The following is a 26,554-nucleotide window of genomic DNA, read 5'->3' on the forward strand; positions in this document are numbered from 1 at the left end:
AGGGAATAAATGTAGTATTTTGTATTACAAAACCATTTTTTTTTAATTTTTTTTTAAGATTTTATTTATTTATTCGACAGAGATAGAGACAGCCAGCGAGAGAGGGAACACAAGCAGGGGGAGTGGGAGAGGAAGAAGCAGGCTCATAGCAGAGGAGCCTGATGTGGGGCTCGATCCCATAACGCTGGGATCACGCCCTGAGCCGAAGGCAGACACTTAACCGCTACGCCACCCAGGCGCCCCACAAAACCATTTCTATAGGCTCTTCCACTTTTAAAGAATATCATCCTCCAGTCTCATTTACTTTCCCAAGCATTAAAAAAACCTAGCTTCCTTCAAGCATTTTTTCAGTCTCTTACCTAACCTATTTTAAACTTAAACAAACTAAGTCACTTTCCCATCTGACATTTCTAAGACTTACAGACCTCTAACCAACTCTTTAATATGAGCTTTAAAATATGTTATCCTCTGATTTTTTTTGTATATATGCTTTGACAAAACTTTTTCCCCTTTAAAAGCTTGTAAATATGTTTTATTCATTTACATTTCCAATGCTTACCAGTAGGGGGCGTAGCCTACCAAAGACTAAATGTCCCATAAAAATCACATAGAAATCTGTTACTATACCCTTGTTAAGGTTTAAAGTAATATTCACCTCTTCTAATTCTAGGCACCCATTCAAAGTACCCAAGAGCATAAACCAAAGTCAAAATCTATTTCTGACCTACATTTTTCTGCTATGACAAATAATTCCTTTTAGATCTACAATAAGATCTAAAAAGATACTGCACTTTAAAGAGTAAAAAGTACGATACTGCATTTCTTATCATTAATTTCCTCTGATGCTTAGAGAGTTGCTATAATAATATTCAAAGAGACATGTGAACAAAGCTCAAACCACTGATGCAACAAGGGCAGTCTGTTGTTATATTTTGTAGTAGTAGTGTTACACTGAAGATTACACATAGAGAAGTTACAAAGTAAAGTATTCAAATGTAGTAGGAAAAAAACTGTAATAAGGCAGCTAGGTGACAGCACTTGGTTTATAATCTGTGACTTTCATTTATTTTTAATTTGATAATTCATGAATATGTTAAATCATATATCCACCCAGAACCTTTACAAAGGTACATAAGTATGGGGCTCCTGCAAAATATATTAAGATATACTTTTGCAAATTACTTTTTGTTCAACCAAGGAAATCTTTGATAATACATATAAAGAATAAACATATTTTGTAACTTTTAACAGATTTTATTAAAGTGATTCCTGCAATAACCAACTTAGTCCCACCAATTGTGCTTCCTCATATTCAACTGGTAGTAGTCACTAATCTTAAGGGTGAAAAATCTTATTTTAATCTTAATTTCCAGTATACAATAATCTCTCTCTTGAAATTTTTTACCCTGTTAAAATACATATACCATAAAACTTACCATTTTAACCATTTCTTGGTTTACAACTCAGGGGCAGTTTTAAGTATTTACACATTATTGTGCAAACATCACCACTACACCCATCTCCAAAATTTTTTCATCTCTCCAAACAGAAATTCTATAACCATTTAAACAAGGGCTCCTCCTCATCCCACTCCCTAGTCGCCACTATTCTACTTTCTGTCTCTATGAATCTGCCCATTCTAAGCACTGCATATTAAGTGGAATCAAATTTGTCCTTTTGTGTCTGGCTTACTTCACTTATACTAAGGTCTTCAAGGTTCACTATGTTGCAGCAGCATGTGTCAGAATCTCATTCCTTTTTAAGGCTGAGTAATATTACACGCCCATCTAACAGGTTTTATTTATTTATTGTCCCTCAGCTGATGGGACACTTAGACTGTTTCCACCTTCGGGCTATTGTAAATAACACTGGTACAAACATCAGTGTACCTGTTTGGTTTCCTGACTTTCAGTTCTTTTGGTTATATACCTAAGCACAGAATTGCTTCATCCTATGGTAATTCTATGTTTCATTCTTTGAGGAACCGCTAAACTGTATTCCATAGGCGCTGCATCATTTTGCACTCCGGCAAGCAATGCACGAGAGATGCAAAGCATCCTCAAAAACGCTTATTTTCATTGCTGTTTTTGTAATAGTCATCCTAAGGGTGTGAAATGTTATTTTACTGTAGTTTTGATTTGCTTTCCCTAATGTTAAATGCCTTTTCACGTGCTTACTGCCTTGGCCTTGGAGAACATGTCTATTCAAGTCCTTCGTCCATTTTTTAACTAGGCTGTTTCATTTAATTGTTCCGTTATAGGATTTCATATACCTGGATATTAATCCTTTATTAGATACATGATTTACAATTTACTTCCTCCCATTCTGTGGGTTGTCTTTTCACTCTGGAGTGCCCTCTGATGCACAAAAGTTTCTTAATTTTGATGAAGTCCAGTTCATCTATTTTTTCCTTTGTTGCCTGTGCTTTTTGTGTCACATCTAAGAAATGACAACCAAATCCAACATCATGAAAATTTTCACCTGTTTTCTTCTGAGAGTTTTATAATTTTAGCTCCTAAGTTTAGGTCTTTAACCCATTTTGAGTTCATTTTTATAACTGTAAACCAAGGCTGGCAATCTTAAATTCCTCATATCTGTTGCTAATTTTTCTACTGGATTGTCTTTTTCCTATTGTTTTGGTGTAGTCTTAATGTATCCTTAACGTACTGTTAAATCTGTTACAAGTTATATTCTCCCAATCTGAGATGTGTCCTTTTCAAACCTTATCTCTGTCAGAGAGTTTTAAATGTCTTATGTGTTCAAATCTATCAACATTTTTTTTAAAGGCAAATGCATTCTGGGTCTTGATTTAAAAACCCCTCCCTTACCCCTCAAATTATAAACAGTATTTTCTAATATTCTTTTATCACAGCTATCTCCCCTGTCTCATTATTCAAAGTGTGCCATCTTAGGCTGACTAACATAGTTTTAAACTTACTAAAACAGACTAAATTTTTCCACTAATGTATTCCATTATTCAACAAAATTTGAGTCACGAAGTCTGTGGCCAGTTTTCCTAATTTTCATGAATAGTTAGTAATCCTAAAAATTATCATAAAGCAAAGCAATGGAGGGAGGGCTGAATGTAGCCCACTAAAGCTAGTTAATGACCTACACTGGCTATAAAAGGCTACTGCCTTAATGCACACCAAAGTCTTCAGGTTCATTCAAGTCTACAGACACCATCAAAACATAAAAGGGTTCCAAGTGATTAACTCACACCTCATGTTAATGAATGACTGACTAATCCCCCCTCCCATTAGACTGTGAAACTATGTAACCATTAAAATATTTAGATACATGCCAGCCCTCAGAAGATTAGCATAAGTCACTGAATAGGTCTGCTTCTTTGGCTATTTTGCTTTACTTTTCAAGTTTATCTATGCTAATAAATCATAACTCTAAATTACTAAGTAAGAAACTTGCTAATTAAGGTCATTAAACTCCTCTGACTCTGGCAGTTATTTGGCCAAAGTAATGGTCTCCTGCCTATTTTGTCATTTCATGAATATGGAAGAGAAGGTAGAGTAATAACAATTTAGAATGGTCAATGGAGGCAGAGGGGGAGGCAGAGGGGGAGGCAGAGCTGCCTGGATGCCTCACTCGGTTGAGCTTCCCGACTCCGGTTTTGGCTCAGGTCATGATCTCACGTTCATGAGATCAAGCGCCTTGTCATGCTCTGAGCTATGCAGGAAGTCTAGAGATATTCTCTACCCACCCCCCTCCACTCATACTCCCTCTCTTGCTCTCTAAATCAATCTTTAAAAAAAAAAAAAAAGAATAAAGAATGGTTAACAGGATGCCAACTGATAAAAATCAAGTTTTAGGTTTAAAGCACATCACTCTCTACTATTTTGTTTTATGGTTGTCCAAGAGAGTAATCTTGCCAATAGATGTTCAAATGTTACTCTAACAACAAATACAGATCTAAAAGAAGATACCTGACCTTGTTTCACCCTACCTAACGTCAGGATTGTTCCCTACAAAACCAGAGCTTCAAATTCTCCACACTCTCTTCAAGCAAGCACAGACTGAATTTCTTAGGTTCTTTTTCTTTAAAGGCAGAATGGTATTAAACAGATCTAAATCTACTGCTGACATCCTTTAATTAGATTCACAACAAATGTAATACTCTTCTTTTTCTCCAAATACATTTTTTAAACCATGACCACTGCAGATGCTTCCCCAACCCTTAACACACTCATTACCATTCTTTCAGTTATTATCCACCTACAGCAAGTACTGACTGACTGCCTATTACTTTGTCAAGAACTAGGGATAGAGCAATGGTACACAGTAACAAAGATCTCGCTCTCATATTATTTATTACAGCACCCTACCACCGACACCCCCAGATAGAGCTTAGTTATACTATTACCACTTACAACCAAAAGTCAGATCTTACCCAACCATCAACCTTTATAATATAAATTATCTGTTAAGGAAAAAATCAAACAAGGAAATCATTATATTGATGAGAAGAGTCAAAAGAAGGCTTAACTTGAATAACATTAATGTCTCCGTTGAGGAAAAAAATATTTTTCAAATTAATGGACACTTCACAATTTAGACAATCTGAAAAGATCCAAATTGTTATACATTTAAAAAAATAATACTGCTTTCATTTATATGTGTAAGGAGGACTTGGAAAAGTTATACAATTTTCACTATTTCAACAGTCAATCACAAGGTCATCAAGTTTTTTCCTGTTTAAGTTTAAAATTATTATATAAAGAAGTTATAAAGTTTGTAATTAGCAAACCTACTTTGTAGGGCTGAAATTGACTCATCTATCATTTGTTAGGAATTTTGAATTATTGGGAGTCCAAATTAATATAGATTTGTTTGTACCTTTCATTACCTACAGTTTTATGGAGATAACATGAATTTTGGAGAAGGTGCCTCTGACAAAATGTACTTAAACAGTGGCAATGTTCAGGTTCTTATCTAAGAGATACACCACCTTCCCTCACAATGTTGTTTTAAGAAATAAACTAAAATATACAGTAAACACTTAGCACCAAGCCTGGTACAGTTAATTTTTAATGGTACTTAAAAAGTTTGTCAGGAATGGAGCTTGAAGCATGGAGGGAAAGGGCAGAAGGTGAACCAAGTTCAACATGAAATTAACACCTAACCCTAAACACTTTAATTATATGAACTAAAGTTATAACGTGGTAAGTGCTATAATAAACAAATATAAGCACCAGGGCTTAGGAAACACAAACTGGGAGAGGTTAACTGACACTGAGAACCCAAGGACATTAGAGCTGGCTCTTAAGGAAAGAGTACTGAGTTCAACAGCATGGAAGACAGAACATGTCCTTCTTTTCAGCAAAGGCTCAAACCAAGAATAGAACACGCCCTAAGAAATGTATAAGTTTGCAAAGGATGAATTATAAGGAATGGAAGAGTGGAATGTTGGAGATCAAGCTAGTCAGGCTGCAACAAGACTGTCAAGTACTTGCTATAACCTCACTAAGTAGTATGGACTTTATCCTGTGGATAATGGAAAACTATTAGAAGGAAAACACACAATCCAATCTGTATTTTATAATGATGCCACCATAAGTGAATAGTCTGGGTAGAAGGAAGCAGAGCAGTTATTAGAAGGTTATTTCAAAAGAGATGTCCTGAGTTTCAATAATGGTAGCAGCAATAACCAGAGAAAGGATATATATACATAAGATACAGAAGTCAGAATCTAGCATTTGTTGATAGGCAGGTAGGGACGAACGCTGAAGAACAAGAAAGAGTTGGGAGGATAGTGTAGTTACTTACTGAGAACCTGAAAATAAGTTGTGGGGAAAGGGAGGAATCTGGGACACATCAAGTGCTTACCGAAAGGAAGCAGATATATGCAAGAGTTAGAAATTAAGATTTGGGAGTCACTTTTGTAGACAAGACTGTCCGGCAAAAGGGAACACACTGAGCAAGCAAAAAAGAACAAAACACAGCAAAAGGCTGAAAAATACTGGTATTTAAGGGGAGAGAAGAGAAATAGGAAATTGAAGGCTAGCAGTATTCCAGAAGCCAAGCAAAAAAATTTCAAAAAGGAGGTAAGAGCTAAGAGTTAAATGAACAAGAGATGAAATGAGATAAAGACTTTTTAAAGGCCATCAGATTTTTTTAACTGACCAGGATTTTAAAATAAAATTTCTGTGACCAAGTAATTAAAACTTTAAGAATTGAAGAACCGTTACTGTCCTTTAGGAAGTACTATCATATTAACAATTACAGCATTTTTCAGATTTCATCTCTCAAAAATTCTCTTTATAGTACTGATTAAATTCTGCATCAGGGTAAATATGACTTACACATATGGATTTTGATACAAACCATCTTAGGGGAATCTGACAACATTTGGAACCACCTGTTTATAATGCAGTAAGCCCTATACAATAAAAGTATGTGGCTTAATAATGTCATGAGGACTACAGACAAAATCCAAATAACATGCATAAAAGGAAATGTAGAAGCAAAAGAAATCTAATTATGAGAACCCTTTGTCAGCAAATTAAATCAATGTGAAATAATGAATCAGACAATAGATTAAAAGCTTAAAGACTCATTAGATCCCTGTAGCATCTCCTGAACCCACAGGACATTTAAAAGTTTCTCAATATTTACTGATGCTAATCTGCTAATTAGTCTAATGGGTCTGCCCATAATTTACTTATTGCCTTTTAATTTCCTTAATTTCTTAAAACACATTATAATGTGTTAAGTTTAGAATTGTGAGTGGTCTGTGCAAATACACTTAACTCATCACTCTGCTTGTTACGTGTTACCTTCTAAAGGAGTTGTTGCCACAATTTTTCTCTCTTAATAAGCTACCGTTATCAGCACTGAGCTGGATAAACACAATTTGAGTTACGAAGTTAACTTCCCTTCAGATTTAAGTTCTAATTCAGACATTAAGACTCTATCTTGTGGCCCAGGACACAGTTTTCTAATTCACAAACTGAAACCAAGAGTTGCATGTTATGCAGAAATAACAAGTTTTAGAATGTCTCTATTCATATCAAATTTTTAATTAACAGAAAACTGAGACAATATCTAAACTAAACCATGATAATTATCACAAAAACCAAAAATCACTTTATACAAATATGAAGGGACAGTCCTCTGACTTTGATAAGTTAGTTAAGCCATTACTGTTATAAATTAAGCACTTGACTTCAAAGTGTCAAAGGCAAAAACAGTTCTAAGGCTTCGTAATTAAAAATAAGAAGAAAAAATCTAAATATGGCTAACTCTAGACCTAAATCTATGCAGTAACATTCTAAGAGACTTTTAAAAAGAACTTATAATTAAGAGTCTTATTCAATCTAATGGAGATAATGTAATATAATCAAAAACTCAGAAACTATAGTTCAACGTGCAGCATCTAGTAATAATGGCATACCTTTTCTTTCTGTTTTCTGTGCAGGGACAGAAGATGTGGGTGTAGGCAGTTTTGATAAAGTAGATGCTCCATTAGCATCAAATGATTTCTTTGGCTGGTGATCAGACTGTAGCGTAAATGGACTAGAAGGAAGAGTGCTTGGGGTAGCAGTTGGATGAACCACTGGTTTGATGGGGTGCTGTACTGGCGTAGAACTACTGTGAGTCTCTGCTCTTGGCAGTCTGTAGTCTCTGTCATTGTGTCTGCTTGTCTGAGACAAAATATTCTGTGGGAGCAAACTACTGGCATCACTGGAATGCTTGTCTTCCACTTTAGTTCACAGTTCGAAAAAAGAGATGTCGGAATGACGGAAGAGGGAAGAAAAAAGATTACGTTAGAATCCTGTCTTTAACATCAGCTAATTTAGCAACATACTTGTATCTTGTTATAAAACTGCAAGCCCAGTTAGTATCTGCAGTTTTACCACCAGCATAGAAATATCCAAATACTGAAAGAGGATTTTTAGCTCAACTCTAAGTAACCTATATTCAGATTTCAAGTGGGCTACTAGTTTTGGGGGATTCTTTAGAACCACACCGCAGTTCAAACAAAACATTGAAAAAATGAATCAATATACGGAGTTACAACATTTTACTCAAATGAGAAATTTTAAAATATTTTAAAATATGAAAGGCAAATAGTCCGTTCTTTTAAAATACGGGCCATGGGTTCTAATATAACTGAATTATCCACAGTGGTTCAACTGCAAAGGAATATTAGCTTTATTAGCCTGATTTTTCTGAATACTAAAGTAGCTATTAGTGGTCTCTAAAATAGTTTGTGCTAAGGCTTACATGACCTCATTCTGGGATGGCTGAATTTATGATGAACTGTGCATTCGGTAAGTAAATCAGTTCATATTTTTGATAATGCTAACAATACCAGTTAGTTATAAACTCAAGTTATAGATAATGCTGTCTGAAAATAGAAGGCCTACATCCGGCAGCACAGTCAGAAAAATCTACTTGCTATTACCACTTATACTACAAACATCCTCTTCCAATTTAAAGTCACAGAAATACTTAATCCTCAGAAGTACTTCTGCTTCCAAAAAGAGTATAAGAAAATTTTCAATAATCGTAATAAAATTTATACTGATCAAAAAAATCTCTAGCCAAAATTGTCATAGTCTAATCAGTAACTAAAAATTAAACAACTTTCAAGTAGAGAAACATCTTAAGATTCGAAAGCACATATGTAATAATAATAATATTACCAAAGGATTCCCTCCCTGTTGCGTACTTTAGTTTTTTCATTCATGGGTCCTCTGAGTCTAGAGACCAAGACAGCACAAAGAAGGAAGTATGCTTAAACTACAAGTCAGTTTCCAAACCTTCAGTGCACAACTCCTACATGTTACACACTAAACAAAATGTACTGGATACTGCCAAAAAGCTTCAGTTACACCAAAACACAAAGTCTTGACTTAATAAATGAAATTCAATGTTATAAATTACACATATATCAACCTTAGCAGAAAAAATGAACAAATAGATTGAGCTAACACAGAATACAAACATCTGTTGCATGACATTAACTCATCGGTAAACTACCAATTTGCATGCACGAGAAACTTAAGAAATTTTATTCTACAAGTTCTTTCTGAAAAGAACACTGCTACAATAGAAACTTTCAGCGACAGATAAAACAGAAATAATACCATGTCCAATTCCCACCAATCCTGTCACTTGACTACCAAAAACTTTTATTTCCTGGACATCAGAAAAATCGCTCTCAGTTCCGTATGACTACAGTGAAAGAATATCAAACAAATGTATTCAGATGAAAATTAAAGCTGTTACTTCTTCCAACACTTGTAAGCTCTGGGGGAAAAAATGGCAGCAGCATCACAGTAACTAAGGAAGCTGCAGCTGCAACAGCTTTCTGTGATTCACAACTCTAGGCAAAACGGTTAATGCAGTGACTCTATTTGCACACCCCCCAGAACAAAGACATTTGGCAAATGTCGGGAGACATTCTGGGCTGTCACAAGTAGGAAGAGGGGAGGTGTGCTACTGACATCTAACATGTAGAGGCTAGGTACAGTACTCTACATCCTATGACACAGGACGGCATCCCACAACAAAGAATCACCTAACCCAAAATGTTATTAGTGCTACTGTTGAGGAACCCCAAATTAAGGCTTCTCTAAGCATCGAACAATCATCCTATGAGGCACAGATTAAAGACAATGAAAATAATCTAGTAGCAGTAATATTAAATTAAAAATTTTATCCATAAAGTTTTCAATGTCAAGTTCTGAATAAAAAATCTACTTTCTACCTTTATCTCTTTACATATAAAATCTTTCAGTCTCCCCACCCCCCACACCTTTTATTGGCAGTTACGAACTACAAAGCTTTAGGTCTTACCCAATATGAACACCAATGTACTGGACACATGGGAAAACTCTGCCAACACTTTTTTGATAGTAAAAGTTAACACTTAAATGGCTTAATGACTTCCTCACTACCACACTATTAAGTATTTAACTCAGTTGACCAACTAAGGAAAAATAAAAGGAAATATAGGTAAGGTTTTTCTCAAATATTACTTAAAACTGAAAAAGTGAGACACATGACACTAGTTCAACACATACACAGACCTACTGACTCATCATTTGCACTTCTAGGAATCTGGCTAAGGAAGCAACAAGTGGGCAAAGATAGAAATCACAGCACTGCTGACAGTAGGAAAAGGCTAAAAACTACCCAAGTATCCATGGATAGAGGATTATTTATAAATGAGGGAACATCCAAAAAAAAGAAAAAAAAGTGAAAACCATGCAATATAACACATACGCATTTCCAAACTGACACAGAAACATTTCCTTGAGCTATTACTGAACAAGTTAAACACAGTAACATATAATCCCACTTTTGATGTAAAACATATACATACGTAGTTTTTATACACATGTATATATACACACAGGAAAAAAAACATATGTCCCCCAAAGTTCCTGGTTCATGAATTAAAAAACGTTCCCTCTTATTTTTAAATAACAAACATGCTTCACTTTTCAAATTATGAAGAAAAAAGAAAGGAACTCCTTCATTTTTGAAAGAAAAAGATGCACACAATTTAAAAACACAACTCTGATTTTATTTAAAGATGGTTTATTAAAAAGATAAAAAATACTACTTTCACTTCCATCAATATTTCCACCAGATCTTTAATTACTTCCTTCATTTACCTCAAGGGAGAAGAGACTTAAATGATAGGGTATTTTGGAAAGAATAAAGCAGACACACTAGACTCTTATTTTTTCTCTCTCTGGGAACCATCGCCCACTTAGTGAGAGGCATGGCCCAATATCTAAGAAAAAGTGATTATTTTTACACCCATCTGCCACTCCTCCTCCACACCCCCTAATATCCCTCAGCAGTTTGTTCAGGAGGACCACAAGCTGGGTGCTATTTTTTTTAACCTGGAGAGGAAAACCTTTACCTCATTTCTGATTGCTTGCCAGAAGTCACAGTTACTTAAGATACTAAGTAAAATGGAACTAGAACCCAAGTCTTCTGTCTCAAAATATAATAGTTTTAATTTCCTCACTTCAGTACTTTAAATCACTGCTTTCTAAGAATTAAGTACAATTTCACTAATATAAAAAATTAAGTGTTCCAAAGAACATACCGTAAACATTCAGTGCTGAAGAACTATGTTACTTTACTATGTTTTATCTTAAAATTTTTCCTGTCAAAAAATCAGTATCCTCTGCTGAGACCAAATACATCCCCTACTTAAGTTACAGAAGGAAGATTCAAATGCTTAACTCCAAGAATTCCCCGAACACATCTTTTAAAAATTCTTCTCAAATCTCAAAATTTGATAAAGAGCCTAAGAATTCTATGGCGGCATTTAAATTCTATTCTGGGCAAGGGAAGCCACTGGGAATAGAATACCTTTAAGTAAAAGCTTCAAATACAAATTTAATTTGAATTCAGAAATAAATGTATGTTACTCATATTGTCCCACTTACACAAAAATCTGACCTCAAAAAAACATTACAGGATGCCCAGAGTTATGGAGATGTTATCTACATCTATGATCATGATAAAATCAGTTTCCAGATACCGGATAAAAAAGTTTCTCACTGATGAACGTAAAACACTAACAGACACTTTGATGTCACTACTTCTGTGTGACTACAATTCAACTATTAGACAGAAAGACAGTGAGTTTTGGAAGGCATCTCACTGTCCAGTTTAAGAGGAGACAATTCAGGAAAAGGGGGAAAACCCAAAAAACTCCTGTTTAAAAAAACAATCCACAATATTATGAAATTTTGTTTTCTACCAGTTCAACTGTTACAACCATTGTAAGTAGTGATGAATACATGTGTGTACTATTTCTTTGTGCACCCTTTTTCTTTCCAGGGAACAAAATGGTGAAGGTTAGGAAGACATATCTAACATAAAAGAAACCTGTATATTTCTATTATTTTAGTTTACATATGTAAACAGCTATGTATATAGATAGAAATATATGAACTAGAGGAGTGAATCAAACACCACATTGTTTCAAAGAAAAAAATTAATACTTACTTCCACTGGCAAACCCACTAGTGGCTGTTGCTTGCATCACCTCCCTTCTGTAATCCCTATCTTTTGGGAAGCTATTAACTGCCATCTTGTTTGCTTCTTTCTGTCTCTGTTCTCTAAAAATAAAACATACATAAACCCATAAAAATCACATCAAGTACAATGAGTTTACATGTAACACTTCTGGTCAAATGCTCAACAAAACGGTATATGGAAAACAAAAGAACGGAACACAGCCATAGTATCAACTGGTGTGGGAGATGAACTATGGCTAACAGAACAGTAATGTTTCTCAGGGATGGTCATATTATAGCAATTATTTATAAAGTCATTAACCCTACAACCAAAATTCTCCAGTATTAATTCTACATATATGAAGGAAACACATTATTGTACTTTAAGAATTATGAAGATTTCTATTACAAATTACAAGGAAGATGTATTAAGTGTAGGCTGATATAAAATCTTAAATATACTGACAGTTTACAAGGTCCTTGTGGACAGTTGTTTATCTGTCCAAGTTGTTTTTTTGTTTTTTAAGTAAAGAGAAAATTACAGAAAACACAATGGGCCAATTACTACAGTTAGAGGGGAATGATGAGTTTCACTGTAAGAAACCTAAGCTCAGAATGTTCTAAAGATGTTAAGCTATAAAATCAAGAGTAAGAAATATTTTTCAATTAGTAAGAGCAAATACCTTTCAAGCCACTCTTTTGGTTTTTCCCATTGTGAAACTTCTGTTCGACAATTGTAGTAGTATTTTTTCCCAGATGAGCTAATATGCTCAGACCAGTCATCTGCAGAATCATAAGGCTTAAAAATACATTTTTAAAAATTAGAAATAGTAATACTATTTAATCACTTGATATGAAACATCAAGATTGCCAATGGTTTTCAAAGCACATATAAGGGAAAAGGCCATGAAATAAAAGCATTCTGATCTAGAATGTAATTATCTGTGTATATACATCTTAGGAGACCTTAGTCTATGAACACCTTAAAAAATAACAATGGAAAATCCTGTAAAATATGAAATTAAACACATTAATATACATTAGTTTATTAGGCACAAAACAAGAAACGCAAAATTAACATCTTGACTTAGAAAAGCATTACCGAAGTTCCCATTATAATTTTACTTGCTGAAATCCAGTCACATGGGGGGGGGGGGCGTTTAGAAAATCCACAGTCGACTAACTGATTTGATGACATGATAGCACATCAGTTCTAAACTCATTATGCACAACAGTGTTCATATACAGTATTAACAGAGAACAACCTGCCTGTATTTACGGTTACTTAGTGGGGAAAAAAAAAAAACCCCACAACATTAAAAAAAAAAACCCACAAAGCTAATTAAAAGCCTATTATTTGTTTCACTGTCAAAATCCATGAGATGAGGCAAGTGTTAGCTAAACCTTGTCTCACACACAGGGTCAGCAGCATCACTCAAGTCCCTGTTAACAAAACCAGCCTTTCAAAAACTCTCAAATACATTCTCTTTAGGTATTTTATAAGTACCAGGAAATCTGGTAGAATACTGAGTACACTTGTAGATGCATTTCTTGACTATTTTCTCAAAGGAGCTTGAAATGTTATACTTTGGTAGTCTACACTTCTTCTGGGTTCGCCAGTGTACCGTGACACAAGTTTAAAGCTTGAGGAAAGAAACGAACGCTCAAGCCCTGCTGACTCAGCTTTAATTTTACCAAGTAGGAAACAGGCCTAGAGAACGTTAAGAGTGGTCGATAGGTCACAAAACTAACTGGTGATAGAAGAAAGGATCAAAACCTAGCTTTCAGGATGCCCGTTATTTCCAACAAATCAACACCAATTCTCAAAATGCCGCAATAATTTGGAGGGTAGATGAAAAAATATTGCATATTCTGCCACGTTTATGCTCTTGGGATTATGGCTCAAAATAATAAAGTGACTGGAAATCAGCCCTGTGCCTCCAAAACTCTCATACTAGGGGGAAAGTTAATTCTCAATCCTTCTAAGTTTTCAGAAGTAGGCTACAACCAAGTTGCAGAAACCCACAGAAGACCAAATTCAGAAAGTTCTCTTTCACCACTCACCACTCCTTGTACCTAAATTATTATACAAACTGAACACTTCTATGGATGTATCTGGAAAATTTGGTTTCCTTGGAAAGTGGTTATATGGGATTGATTACTAGTTTGGTCTGAAGAAGTAGAGTAAGATCTGAGGCAGGTGGACAGAGAACATCAGAGTGGGGCAGAGTGGTCTACACCAGTGCTCTTCAAAGTGATGGTTTTGTGAACTGTTCTGAAGAAAGTAAGGAACAGGAAGGAGTATATATTGACATACTCTTTTCTCCGTCAAGAGTCTCACTTTAAGAAAAACAAAACAGAACAAAACTTCAGCTCAAGTAAACCACGTATTATTTAACGACAGTTAATTTACATCCTGGCATAACCTCCAGGACAGTTAAAAGTTCACAGACCAGAACCTTGAAGAGTATGGGTCTATGACACTGCACTGATTTTGCCCACCAAATCTTAGATTAGTGCAAGTTAATGTCTTACTTAACAAAATGTGTTTCAGGGTACAGCATTACAATAACATACCAGTAACTTCAGCTTAACTTCTCACCCCACTTCCATCCTCAAAAAAGGATAAGGGGATGGGGAAAAAGGTTAGTGATGGGGAATTTTTAAAATGCTGATGTGCAACAGGTGTTACTGCTTTTCTTCATTATGTATTTTCAACTTTACCGAAGTATAATTGACAAAACTGGAAGATACTTTGTGTATGCTGTGATGATTTGACACCATGAAAAGATTCCGCCTATCTGGTTCACTAACACATCCATCACACCTCACAGATTTTGTGAAAACATTTAAGTCTTCACTCTTAGCCAGTTTCAATTACACAATATAGTGTTACCAACTATCATCATCATATTAAACATCAGATCTTAAGTTATTAAATTTGATTAAAAAGAAAGAATATCTACAACTAAGAACCCCCAAAAAGGCCTGCAAACACTTCAAATATTCTGAATTAGGCTTGATGTACTTGCCAACATAAGCACTAAGGCATATAGTAATACTAAAATGATTTTGTCTTTTTCTTCCTCATTCTATCACACGAACAAAGTGAAATTTCCCCAGATGCTATGGAAGGAGATTTGTTATCACGAAAGATTGAATGCAGAGCACATGTGAAGTTCTAGGTATCTCCTATTAAGACAGGCATTAAAGAGATAGTCAAGATCTATTTTTTTTACAAAGTTATTTTTCATAAAAACATTACATATGCTAACATGTAAAGGGTTTACAATCAAATGATTTTAAAATTATTTTTCAAGTTTTTTTTTTTAATAAAGATTTTGAGTGAGTGAGACAGTGACAGCACAAGCACCACACACACAAGCAGGGCAGGAGGCAGAGGGAGAAGCAGGCTCCCCGCTTAGCAGTGAGCACAACATGGGGCTCCATCTCAGGACTCTGGGATCCTGCCCTGAGCCGAAGGCAGACGCTTAACCAACTGAGTCACCTACCTACACAGCCCTCATATTTACCACGTTTTAATTAATTTTTAAATATGGTAAATATTGATAAAAGATAAACAAAAGCTCTCAATTTTCATGAATGTAGACAGAGGTCTTGAGACCAAAAGGTAGGAAAAGGACTGCTCTGAAAGAATAGTACTGAACAGTTACGGAGGCACCCACCTGCTCTCCTTCAATTCAAAATGTCTTTTAAGTGTGCTTTTCTCTTAAAAAAAAAAACTGTATCCCTTTCTGCTCTCTCTCTTAAAATACAGGATCCTACCACTTCTTCCCCAAGTGAAATGATGGAAAAGAAATGGTTAATCCTGGAATTAACTTACGAATTTTTAGTAAGGAGCCGTTCATTGAATAACAACATCAACATCAAAGATAGCATTTATTGTAACAAAGAATTTCATGGAGTCTTAAGAGTTCTCTGATAAATTTCTCATTTTTTAAAATTAAGTAGAGTATCTTCAGGCAAAGACTGGTTACAGAAAATAATCTTGAGAGCCTCAAGCTGAAAAGCTGCAAAAAATGCAGAAGATATTTACGTGATAACAAATGGAGCTGGAACATAAATGCGAAGTCATCTGTCATTGAATTTAAAGTTACTTCCCAGCAAATCAAGATTGGTGGATACACAGAAGGGAAGATATCAGTTATGTGTTTAAATGGGAATAAATTTTTTCTAAATGAAGCAATTCAGAGGCCTCTTAAAAATTACAAATACGCATAACTAATCTAAAACAAGCTACATGAGGTAAGTCCTATTATGATTTAGATTAGGAAGGAAGAAGCATTCAAAAAGCTTTTCCTAAATAGTTACCATGGGTCAGGCTCTGTGTTAAACTACAATAAATGTTCATCACAGGACTTAAGGGAACTGCATGTGAGTGAGTATCTTAATCTAATAGTGAAAACATAAGGCAACTTCAACTCGACTATCAACAGTTGATAAATATAAATCACCCATACAACCAAACGTCTGTGTAGATAACTAGATAATATTGTTACTGATTTTCAAAGACAGATTTTTTTTTTTTTTAAGATTTTATTTATTTATGTGACAGAGAGACAGCCAGCGAGAGAGGGAACACAGCAGGGGAGTGGGAGAGGAAGAAGCAGGCTCCCAGCGGAGGAGCCAGATGTGGGACTCGATCCCGGAATGCCAGGATCACGCCCTGAGCCGAAGGCAGACGCTTAACGACTGCGCTACCCAGGCGCCCCTCAAAGACAGATTTAAAACCTGAAAACTTCAAAGAGAAAAAAAAACCTATTTTTTAAAAAAGTTATTCTATATTTTAACCTGGGTTAAAAATGTGTTGACCTAAGTTACCTAATATTCATCTGTTCTTTTATCCTTTCACTACGAAAAAACTAATTTTATGTTTTACTTACTACTTAAAAACTTCCATCAGAAGTGATTTAAAGACAAAAAGCGAGTTTATAAGTAACCTGCATAAAGTTTCAAAAGCCAACTTCTCAGGTAAGATTAAATTTGCAGTTTATAAATAATATATGTGTCATGCTCACTGGGCACACTATAATAAAAATGACCACTACTTGGAGATTAATTATATACCTACAGCTGAAAACTACAGAAAGGGAAATCCTGATTCTTAAAACATGTAACACTTAATCCATTCATGTAACAGCCTTCAGCTTCTACCCACAAAATGAAAACCCCTGACACCATGTATGATTTGGATCAATCAAGCTTATCTGCCCATTATTTATCCTTTCTGATCTATGTTTAATCTAGGTCTTAGAAATCAAAACAACCAGAATTAGTTTTCCCTGAATTAAGATTTTTTTAAGCCAAAAGAATGTCCACATGGCCTGCCACCGTAACTATCAACAAATACCAAATTGGAAATGTCAGTGATAAATGGAACTTTAGTGTTTGTTACTTTGTAAATTAATGGGGCCAACTTCTACAGATTCATTCTAAAATCCTGAATATACGTACACCTTATTGGAAATAACTCATCACAAGTAGTTTGATGCTAACACCTGTTAAGGTTTACCAAGCTGCTGTCCCAGTCTCACCACCACCCTCTTCTATACTGTTCTGTGATGCTAGGACAAATTACATTGTTTAGTCAGCTAGCTACCTGTTAGATTCTGCCAACAGTAGGCACTGGAGTTAAGACTGAAAGGCACGAGAAGCCTAGCAGTCACGGCTATCTCCAATTTCTAGCTGCTATCTGTCCTGAACCAAAACTAGCTTCATCATACCCCACAGAGGTACTATCAGCAGTTCTGTAGGGCTCCTCCTCTAAGCTATTAGGTTCTAAATACCACAACCTCTTCCTATCGAACTCGAGCCCTAAGGGTGAATACTACATTCTATATGTGTATTACCTCAGTGTTCCTTTTTTTTCCTGTCCTCAATAACACGTAGTATCTGCTTAGCCAATCCTGTATATAAAATTCTCTGTGCTATCAAATTTTCTGTGCTAACTAGCATGTTTTGTTTTCCTACCTAGACCCTGATACAATACTTAAAACTTCTAAATTTATCTTAATGAAAATGCTATCATTTATGTCTTGATTTTCTTTGGAAATGTACTATCCACACTGTTTCATTAAGGAATAAGAAAAAATCACAAGGACCTTTCAATGTTGATTAAGGTATGATGATCACCCAAATATCCAAGGCAAAATCTGTTGGATTCAACCTACACTTTATAGCCTTCTAGTTGTTCTTTCCTTCTTGTATTTTCCACGCTACTACCTGATAGAGTTTTTAAAATTCCAAGTATGAGGTCACTTCACCAACTGTATCCTTCAATAGTTCTGCACTGCCTTTATACAAAATTCATATTCCTTGGTAAGATAATACAATTTTTTGCAATCTTGCTCCCACTTATCTCTGTAACCTGAGCTCTTGCCATTCTTTCACACTTTCAAAATCCTTGCAGTTCTCCAAATATGCTATGTTATTTCACACACTTCTCTAAGTCTTTGTAAATGTTGTTCCCTTTGCGTACCACACAAATTCCAGACCTCTTCAACTAGCTGTTATAGTCAATCCACTGGGGAGTGTTACTTGTACTTTAATACTTTCCTCTCATCCCGCTTGGAGTTTCCCTTCTGAGTGCTCCCAAAGCAACTTTAACATGCACTGTTTTCACTGTTTACTCTTCAGTTTTCACCACAGGTCTAGAAGTTCCTTTAAGATGGGCCACATTTTCTTAGTACTATATATCTACAACCTAGCATATGCTTGACAAACTGAAAACTTATTAAACTTTTGTTGAATGAATGTATTAAAACTTCCATTTGAACCCTGACTTTTAAAAAAGCCAAGCTGAGTTACTTCAGTTTAGAAATATCTAAAATTTCTGACTTTCACTGCCTTGAGGACAGGAATCTACATCACTAGTGTTTAGTAGGGTGTGTAATACACAGATGTTCTGAATATATGTTTTAAGAAGTGTATATATTACAGAAGGAGAACAAGCTCAAGGTACAACACCTTAACTACAGACATTTCATTATCTATAGTTCTTTCTACGTCAGATATTGCAATGGTAAAATTTTGCTCTGTATAAGAAAAGTGATGAAATAATACCAAATGGTATCTCCTGACTAGTCTCAGTTCTACTAAGAAGGTTAGCACATTACTTCAAATACATTAAAAAAAGGTCAACTTTAGTCAAAATTTTATTAGGTTTAACAAGACTTGGTGGAGGAATTTTTGGGGGGGGGGCGTAATAAACACACATACACATACACACACACACACACGAACCCCCCCCCAAAACCAAAACTGGGCATGTTTATATACTTACTGTATCTGAAGTTTTGCTTGGATTATTGCTTGGATTAGAAGAATGTGAATTTGAACTATGAAGAGCACTGTGGTTGTGTGAATTTTCTTGTGGAGAGTAACTGGTCCCTTAAAAGAAATAAAGACCAAAGTGAATAATACGTTGTATTTCATGTTTAATTTCAATTGGTTTCTATCATACTACAGATCGTGTATCCCTAATCATCATTTTACATAAGCATCTGGAATATATACATATTCATACTTCTTATATATAAAGTATTTGTGAGCCTACTGAAGATACGGCTTAAAGAGCATATAGCTTACATGGCTGACAGCCTATGGAAAATGTTATGTATAATTAGATGAGCAAAACTTCATCACTATCATTTATAGCAACTTTTTTTTAAAAATTAAGAGTTTTATTAGGGAAAGACAAAAACACAACATAAAGAAAAAAGGCACAAAATTCAGTGATACAGAATTAAAAGTCACAAATATCCAAATGTTTTCGCAATTATTTTTCAATTTCTTAAATAGCCTCTGCAACTTGATTTTAAGTAGTTTCGCCAATTTTTCAACTAAACAATACTAAGAAAGTTAAGTCTTAGAGAAGGTACTCTCTTTCAAGATGATGAAGATGGTATCAAGTCTCCTAATTACAGGACCAACTCTAAGAATTGCTTAAAAGTAATTTGTGAGTTTTATGAATTTTATGAGTTTTATGAGTTTTAATCCACACATCTCAAAGACCATCAGGACGATAGCATTTACTGTCTTAAGAAAAGCCAAGGTGTAAAAATACAGACTTGCAAAAACAATGATTAAAGATACAAAAAGGTTCACCACAAAAGTCTAACTGCTATTACAATTTCTAATTGTATTTCATTACTTTTTTTCAGCAACAACGTACCATAATTCAACTTAAAAAACAAACAAATTGCACCGGCAATGGTATGAAGGCTACACTATAACGAACAGAAAGTGGGAAGAGTCATATAAACGGCTGAGTGGTCTAGCAATTAGTCACCAGTTAGAACCAGAGTTGTTACAAGTAGAAATGATTAAGAATTAACTATTTCAGTTAGGAGGGAAAATAAGTAGATAAGAAAAGTGAACTGGGACAGACAGAAGATGACTATAAAGTTTCTGATATCCAAGTGGAAATGTCAGCAGATCTACGGAGCACTAGAAATTCAGAAGTGACCTGGAAGTCTCCTCCATTAGAAGTGAAAGGCAGGGGACTCTAACTTGCCTTGCATAGTATCAACAAGCACTATGAGCTTGGAATTAATTAATGGCAAGAGAAAAGGCAATGGCCAACATCTAACCTTGGATAAGGGCCAGTTTATAAGAGAAGCTAGAAGCAGATTCAAAGACCCAAAAACACTAGTGATGTGACAAAAGACAGTACAGGGTTACTGAAGAACGTGGCATAATGTAGGTGGTACAACAGAGGAAATTCTCAACCAGGATACTGCTTGATGACTTCTTCATCTACTTGTTTTTAATTTTATCTTGCTGTATGTGTTTATATAAAACACTCTAAACTTTAATACAGCAGGCAAAATATTCTTTAGTAAACAGTGTAAGAATAAACACAATCAAAAAGAAATCAGTCAAGAGAAACTCAGTGGGCAGAAAAGTGAACATAGCCAGCCTAAGATCTCTATACTTAGAAAGGCCCGCTTGCACAGCTGGCCCTTGGTTGACATATGGGAACCTAGATTTCTGGAGAGTTCCCACAAGACCTGACAGTTGCTCACTGTGCCTAAGCTGCCTGTGCATACAATATGGTTTATGCTCAACATATGCTTTCCCATTGGGAATCCAGATTTTTGGTACATGGTAAATAGAGGTGCCTATGTAACAAACCAAATCCAATAAAAAAACTTTGGGTACTAAATCTCTAATAAGCCTCCTTTATAGTCAACATTTCACAAATATTGTCACAATTCATTGCTGAAGGAATGAAGTATGTATGTCTTGTGTGACTCTACTGGGAGAACACTACTGGAAGCTTGCACCTGGTTTCCTCCAGGCTTTGCTCTGCATACCTTTTCCCTTAGCTGACTCTGCTTTGTATCTTTTCACAGAAATAAGTCATAGCCATGATAATGACTATACACTGGGTCCTGTGACCCTCTTAGAGAATCACCAAACCCCAACACACTCATTTACAAAGAAAAATTAATACTCACAAGCTTTTAAGAAAATCTTAAACCTATGCCAAAATTTGTACTTTTCAGATGTAACTTATAATTTAAAAAAAAAATCAGATTTACAGGACAATACAGATAAGAAACTGAATAACATATACAAAGAATGTCATATTTATCCATCCCTAGTAGAGTTGAGATTCCCACTGAAATTTCCATAAATATGTTGGCAATAATAAAGAAAAGGCCAATTTTGTAGACTGAAATGAATCCTAGAATGATCCTTTAAGAAGCCTGGGTTAGATGCCCTGACATTTATTTGCATATATTCTTAAGCAAGATGAGCTACACTTAAGACTATGAAATAAAAGTGCCACATTAATGATTTGTTAAAAGTGTCTTTTAGAAGTGAAGTACTCTATAAACATAAGGTATATTAGGAATGAGGTCTACCGATCTCTCATGAGGTTAAGATCCAGGAATCTACTCCAAGTGTTATTCTTAGTATCAATGAAAATTCAAAAAGTGATAAGCACTCAATTTTTATAAACTCTTACCTCTGAAGAGACAGTGAATATTCCACCAGTCTGACAGATGGTATCAGATAGTTTTTAGGCCTAGTATATGTTTTTTCAGAGGGCATTACATACTGAAAAAACCCAAGCATCGAGGCACCCTAGCCTAAGACTTTAGAGACAAGAGAAAACCCAATCAGCTGTTGAGAGGGAAGACATTTTCAGAGACAAGAGCTTCTTGACTAGGGATTAGAGTCTACATCCTGTGAAATAGATTTATCAAGACCACTTAGCAAAACCAACAACTGAAACTTAAAAAAGAAGTGAGAGGCAAGATTAAGATCTCAAACTTATGTATCTTAGAATAAACTAATGTTCTTAAATAGGATCCAAAACTAAGTAAAAGAGGCTTTATAGAGAGTATGGTATGGTATGGTAGGCAATAAATCTTTAGATTCCAGCCAGAAGGATGTGCTTAAGAACTGAACACAGGGCAGATTTGCCCCTAAAAAACATGATCATACCAAGTTACAGTTAACTCTCCTTAATAAAAGCTACAATTTATATTATTTTCCAAGGTATTTTTGGGAGGTATCTCATTTGAGCCTTTTAATTCCCGCATGCAGTTTTTTTCCAAACTGAAGTTAACATACAAGTAGAAGAGCAAAGTGATTATACACACCCTACCCAGCATCAGAGTAACGATGACGGTGGTTATGATTTTCCAGAGCTACATTTTTTATACCTAATATACAAAGCACTACAACACAAAATTTCTTTGAAATCTTTTTATCTAAAAAATTCACATAATTTTTATTTCCTGCCCTACAAGGAGTCTTTATGTTTCAGGATAAGAACACAAGCTTTTTGTTTTTATTAATACTTATGACACACAGAGTCTAAGACTGAGAGAAGGAAGTGATCTGTGGATGCCAATATATCCAAAGAAGAGTAGAGCCATGCATAAAACCTGAACTCAGAATTTCAATAATAAATCAGTGATTATTCAAGTGCAAAAAGGAAGATAATATATATGCTGGTAAGAGACAGTCTCATGGATGCTCTCTGGCCCAGGAAAGTAATGGGAGCAAAAGCTGTTTCTATGGTCTGGTGCCCTTTATGCTCTCTGCATACTACCTAAAAAGGGGCTCACTACTTAAAAATCTCTCTGAAGAAAGTAGTATTTATAGATTAAGTGGGAGACAACTGACTTTAAATGATACCTAAGAAATTAAAGTTAGGACTAATGAAGCAAGTTTTCAAGATTTCTAAGAAAAGGATACTACTGAGAATTACTTGGGCTTGTGGGGGGAGTGGAATAAAGGGATTATATGTTTATGCTTGGGCGAAGTTCTCTCATCCAGTGCTTAACCAAAGGCAGATATAAAACGGAGATGTTTTAACTTGACTGGATGCTAATGTCAGACTAGAATCCAAGGATCAGCAAATTACGATCTGCTAGATGCATGTTTTCTTTAATGAAGTCATTAATCAAGTTTTATCAAAACACAGCGACAGCCAATCATTTAAGTATTACCTATGGCTACTTTTTTAATTATGACAGTGACTGTGGGACCCATGAGACTAAAATATAATATTATCCAGCCTTTTAAGAAAAACTTTGCTGATTCCTAGATTAGACATTAATCTAAGATAAGCAATTAATGTAACACAATGCATGATACGGACCTCCCTGACAGAATCTTCATTATTTAAAGGGCAGAATAATCCCTACTTGGCATCCTCTGTAATTTCAGAAGCTAGAGCTTAAGGGTGAAAAGGCTAGAACCTTCGAACTGAGAAAGATGGAGCCCTAGGAGAGTACTCTGGGAAATGGGTCAAAAAATGTAGCAAAATGCACCCGACTCAGCTAGAAATTAAGCAATTACATTGCATTTCCACTTAGAAAAGGGATCTTGGATATTAGAGGGAAAACAGAATATACACTTCTATATGAGCCAACAAGGCCGGGAAACGCAGCCAGCTTTTCAAAAAATGAAACAGTAAGTTTTCTTTCTATTCAGGGGTAAATATTATGGCATTTGTGTCCTTATTCAGAACATGACAACCACTAGAATTCACTAGAACCAGGTCCTCGGACTTAGAAATTAAGTCTTAATGCTGCCAGCTACAATTAACTGGAAAGAATGGGTAAGGCATACCTAGGATACTAAATGAAAGATTTCAAGAACATCTACCACCCTAAACTGCTATTCAAACTAATAAAAGCTGACAGTAGGTATGACTGAATAAAGTTCAGCAGTGGATCTCAAACTTCAGTATATTTTTAAAATGTACATTTCAAGGTTGAATCTCACAGAGATTTTGATTCAGAGGATATGGGATGGGACCCCCAGGATGTAAATTTTTAAGAACATGGTTTTGATGTGGTGAGTATCTAGGCCACACTTTAGATGCTGTATTGCCTTCCACTGTCTTTGGTCTTCCTCTCATCAGTCCAAAACAAGAGACCACAAATAGTTAAAAAATAAGGAGATTTTACAAAGAAAGCCACATCTATAATGAGTATTTTTACCATAACAGGATAAATGTTTTCCTGACAAACCTTAAATTCTGCAAAATCGCACTAAAAATTAGTTTTACAGGAAAAATAGAGCACATCACTCAAAATTATGCAACTTTATTATAACCAAAGCACTAACAAAAACTTGAACAGCACAGGCAAGCAGCTCAGCATGGTTATAGATTGTTTCAGGGTATATTAAAAATACAAAAAAAAAAAAAAAACAAAAAAAAAACACCCCAAAAACACATTAGGGTAGAAATGAGGCTTGCTGGGGCTGAGAACATAGAAGTGAAGTTGTGAGCACTGAGGCTACAGTTAAAATGGACAGAGAAGAAAGTGCAACTTGCCACAGACCAGAGAGCCATGCAAGCAAGGCTGGGGGAGCAGACTTGAATTTTCTTTAGGGGTCTTGCCTGTGCAGCAGCTGGATGAGTGCTTTTTCCTTCCTATTTGAAGGTTATAACCCTACTCCTGCTATTCTGATTCTCCTTGCCTAGAAAAAAAAATTTCACATATGAACCATTACAGCTTCAGTTTATTAATGTCATGCTCCAATTTATTAATTGTATATGAGCTAAATGGTGGTAGAAAAGCACAATGTAGCTAACAAGACTATGTCTCCTGGTGAGGGTAGAAATGATTCAGATAATGCAACAACAGGTTTGGATTTGACAGTGCCCTGTAGTTGAGTACTCCCTTTAGATCGGTGTTATCCAAGTGACAGCCCACTAGGCCACATACAGCTACTGAGCACTTGCAATGTGGCTACTCTAAATCGAAATTTGCTGCATGTGTAAAACACACTGGATTCAAAGACAATACAAAAAGAACGTAAAATAGCACATTAATATTTTTATACTGATTACATGATGAACTATTTTTGATACATTGAATGGTATTTATTATTAAAATTAAAAATTAACTCCAGATGTTGGCTAGCAGAAAATTTAAAATTGCATACATGACTCACTGGACAGCACTACTCTAGACGAAGGTATCCACTGGCAATTAATGGAAGGAGGCCAAGGATGCCCACTATGCAGAGGACATTTCTCAAAGACCTGTCCCATCTAAAAAGTCAGCTCCTAATTAGCTGAGCCCAGAACCTAATTCTGCTTAACACAATATGTTACATTTTCTAGGAATGTAACTGCTGTGCAAATTGTACTGCAGAGTATTTAGCTTTGTTTCAAACTTTTACCAAGATATTCACCACTTGCAAAAATTTCATCATCAACAATAATGCTATGCAATTTGTCTGCACTTCTATCTACCATGAACAAATACTAACAAGGAGATCCCTCTGTTAACACAGTAAGGACCAAAAACTATTAAACTAGCACAGATAAATGAAAGACGCAGCTTTCACTAAATTTCATTAATAAAACTTGTTTTAAAAACAGTACTACTGGGGCGCCTGGAAGGCTCAGTCAGATAAGCATCTGACTGTGATTTCAACTCAGGTCATACCTCAAGCGGCCCTGTCTGGCTCAGTGCTCAGCAAGGTGTGTACTTGAGATTCTCTCCCTCTGCCCCCCAACTCACATAAGCACACCCTCTCTTTCTCAAATAAATAAATCTTTAAAAAATTAATAAAAACAATACTGCTATCCTTTACATTAACCCCAAATGAATACACTACATATCTTTTTGCACAGTGATACAAACTACTTTGTGCAAAGTATGTATTACATATTTCCTTTGCAACTACCCACATCTTTCCTACTCTTACATGTGTAGATAACATACATTTATGTTTATCTAAAGACTAGAAATGGAATTTTGCAAAATACTTCAAGGGACAGTGCACATGCAAAAGAATAAAGTTAAGTTGGACCCTTCCTCATACTACCCACAAAAATTAATACAAAATGAATCACAGACCTAAATGTAAGAGCTGAAACTGTAAAACTCTTATAAGAAAACATAGGTTTTTTCCATCACCAAATTTCAAGTGAAAAAAAAAAATAAATTAGACTTTGTCAAAATTTAAAGCTTTTGTGCTTCAAAGGATATCATCAAAGTGAAAAGTCAATCCACAGAAGAGGAAAACATATTTGCAAA

At 35.3% G+C, this 26,554-nt stretch overlaps 1 protein-coding gene across 7 annotated transcripts in view; it reads right to left on the bottom strand.

Annotated features, from left to right (window-relative positions):
• The window catches only part of WAC (WW domain containing adaptor with coiled-coil), an 84,585-nt gene that overhangs the window by 18,310 nt on the left and 39,721 nt on the right, over positions 1–26,554 (bottom strand). For 5 of the 7 annotated variants that reach the window (XM_087857581.1, XM_045812847.2, XM_087857578.1 and 2 more), the window contains exons 4-7: positions 19,312–19,418; positions 12,692–12,807; positions 11,998–12,110; positions 7,409–7,717 (exon numbers count right to left, since the gene is read on the bottom strand). In XM_087857581.1, the coding sequence (XP_087713707.1) occupies positions 7,409–7,717; positions 11,998–12,110; positions 12,692–12,807; positions 19,312–19,418 (645 nt within the window). The remainder of the gene's footprint in view (positions 1–7,408; positions 7,718–11,997; positions 12,111–12,691; positions 12,808–19,311; positions 19,419–26,554) is intronic. The other 2 variants (XM_087857580.1, XM_045812852.2) reach the window with 1 other exon arrangement.

Source organism: Ursus americanus, chromosome 31 (assembly GCF_024610735.1).
Source record: "Ursus americanus isolate L20-20 chromosome 31, mUrsAme1.1.p, whole genome shotgun sequence".
Classification (NCBI taxonomy): Eukaryota; Metazoa; Chordata; class Mammalia; order Carnivora; family Ursidae; genus Ursus; species Ursus americanus.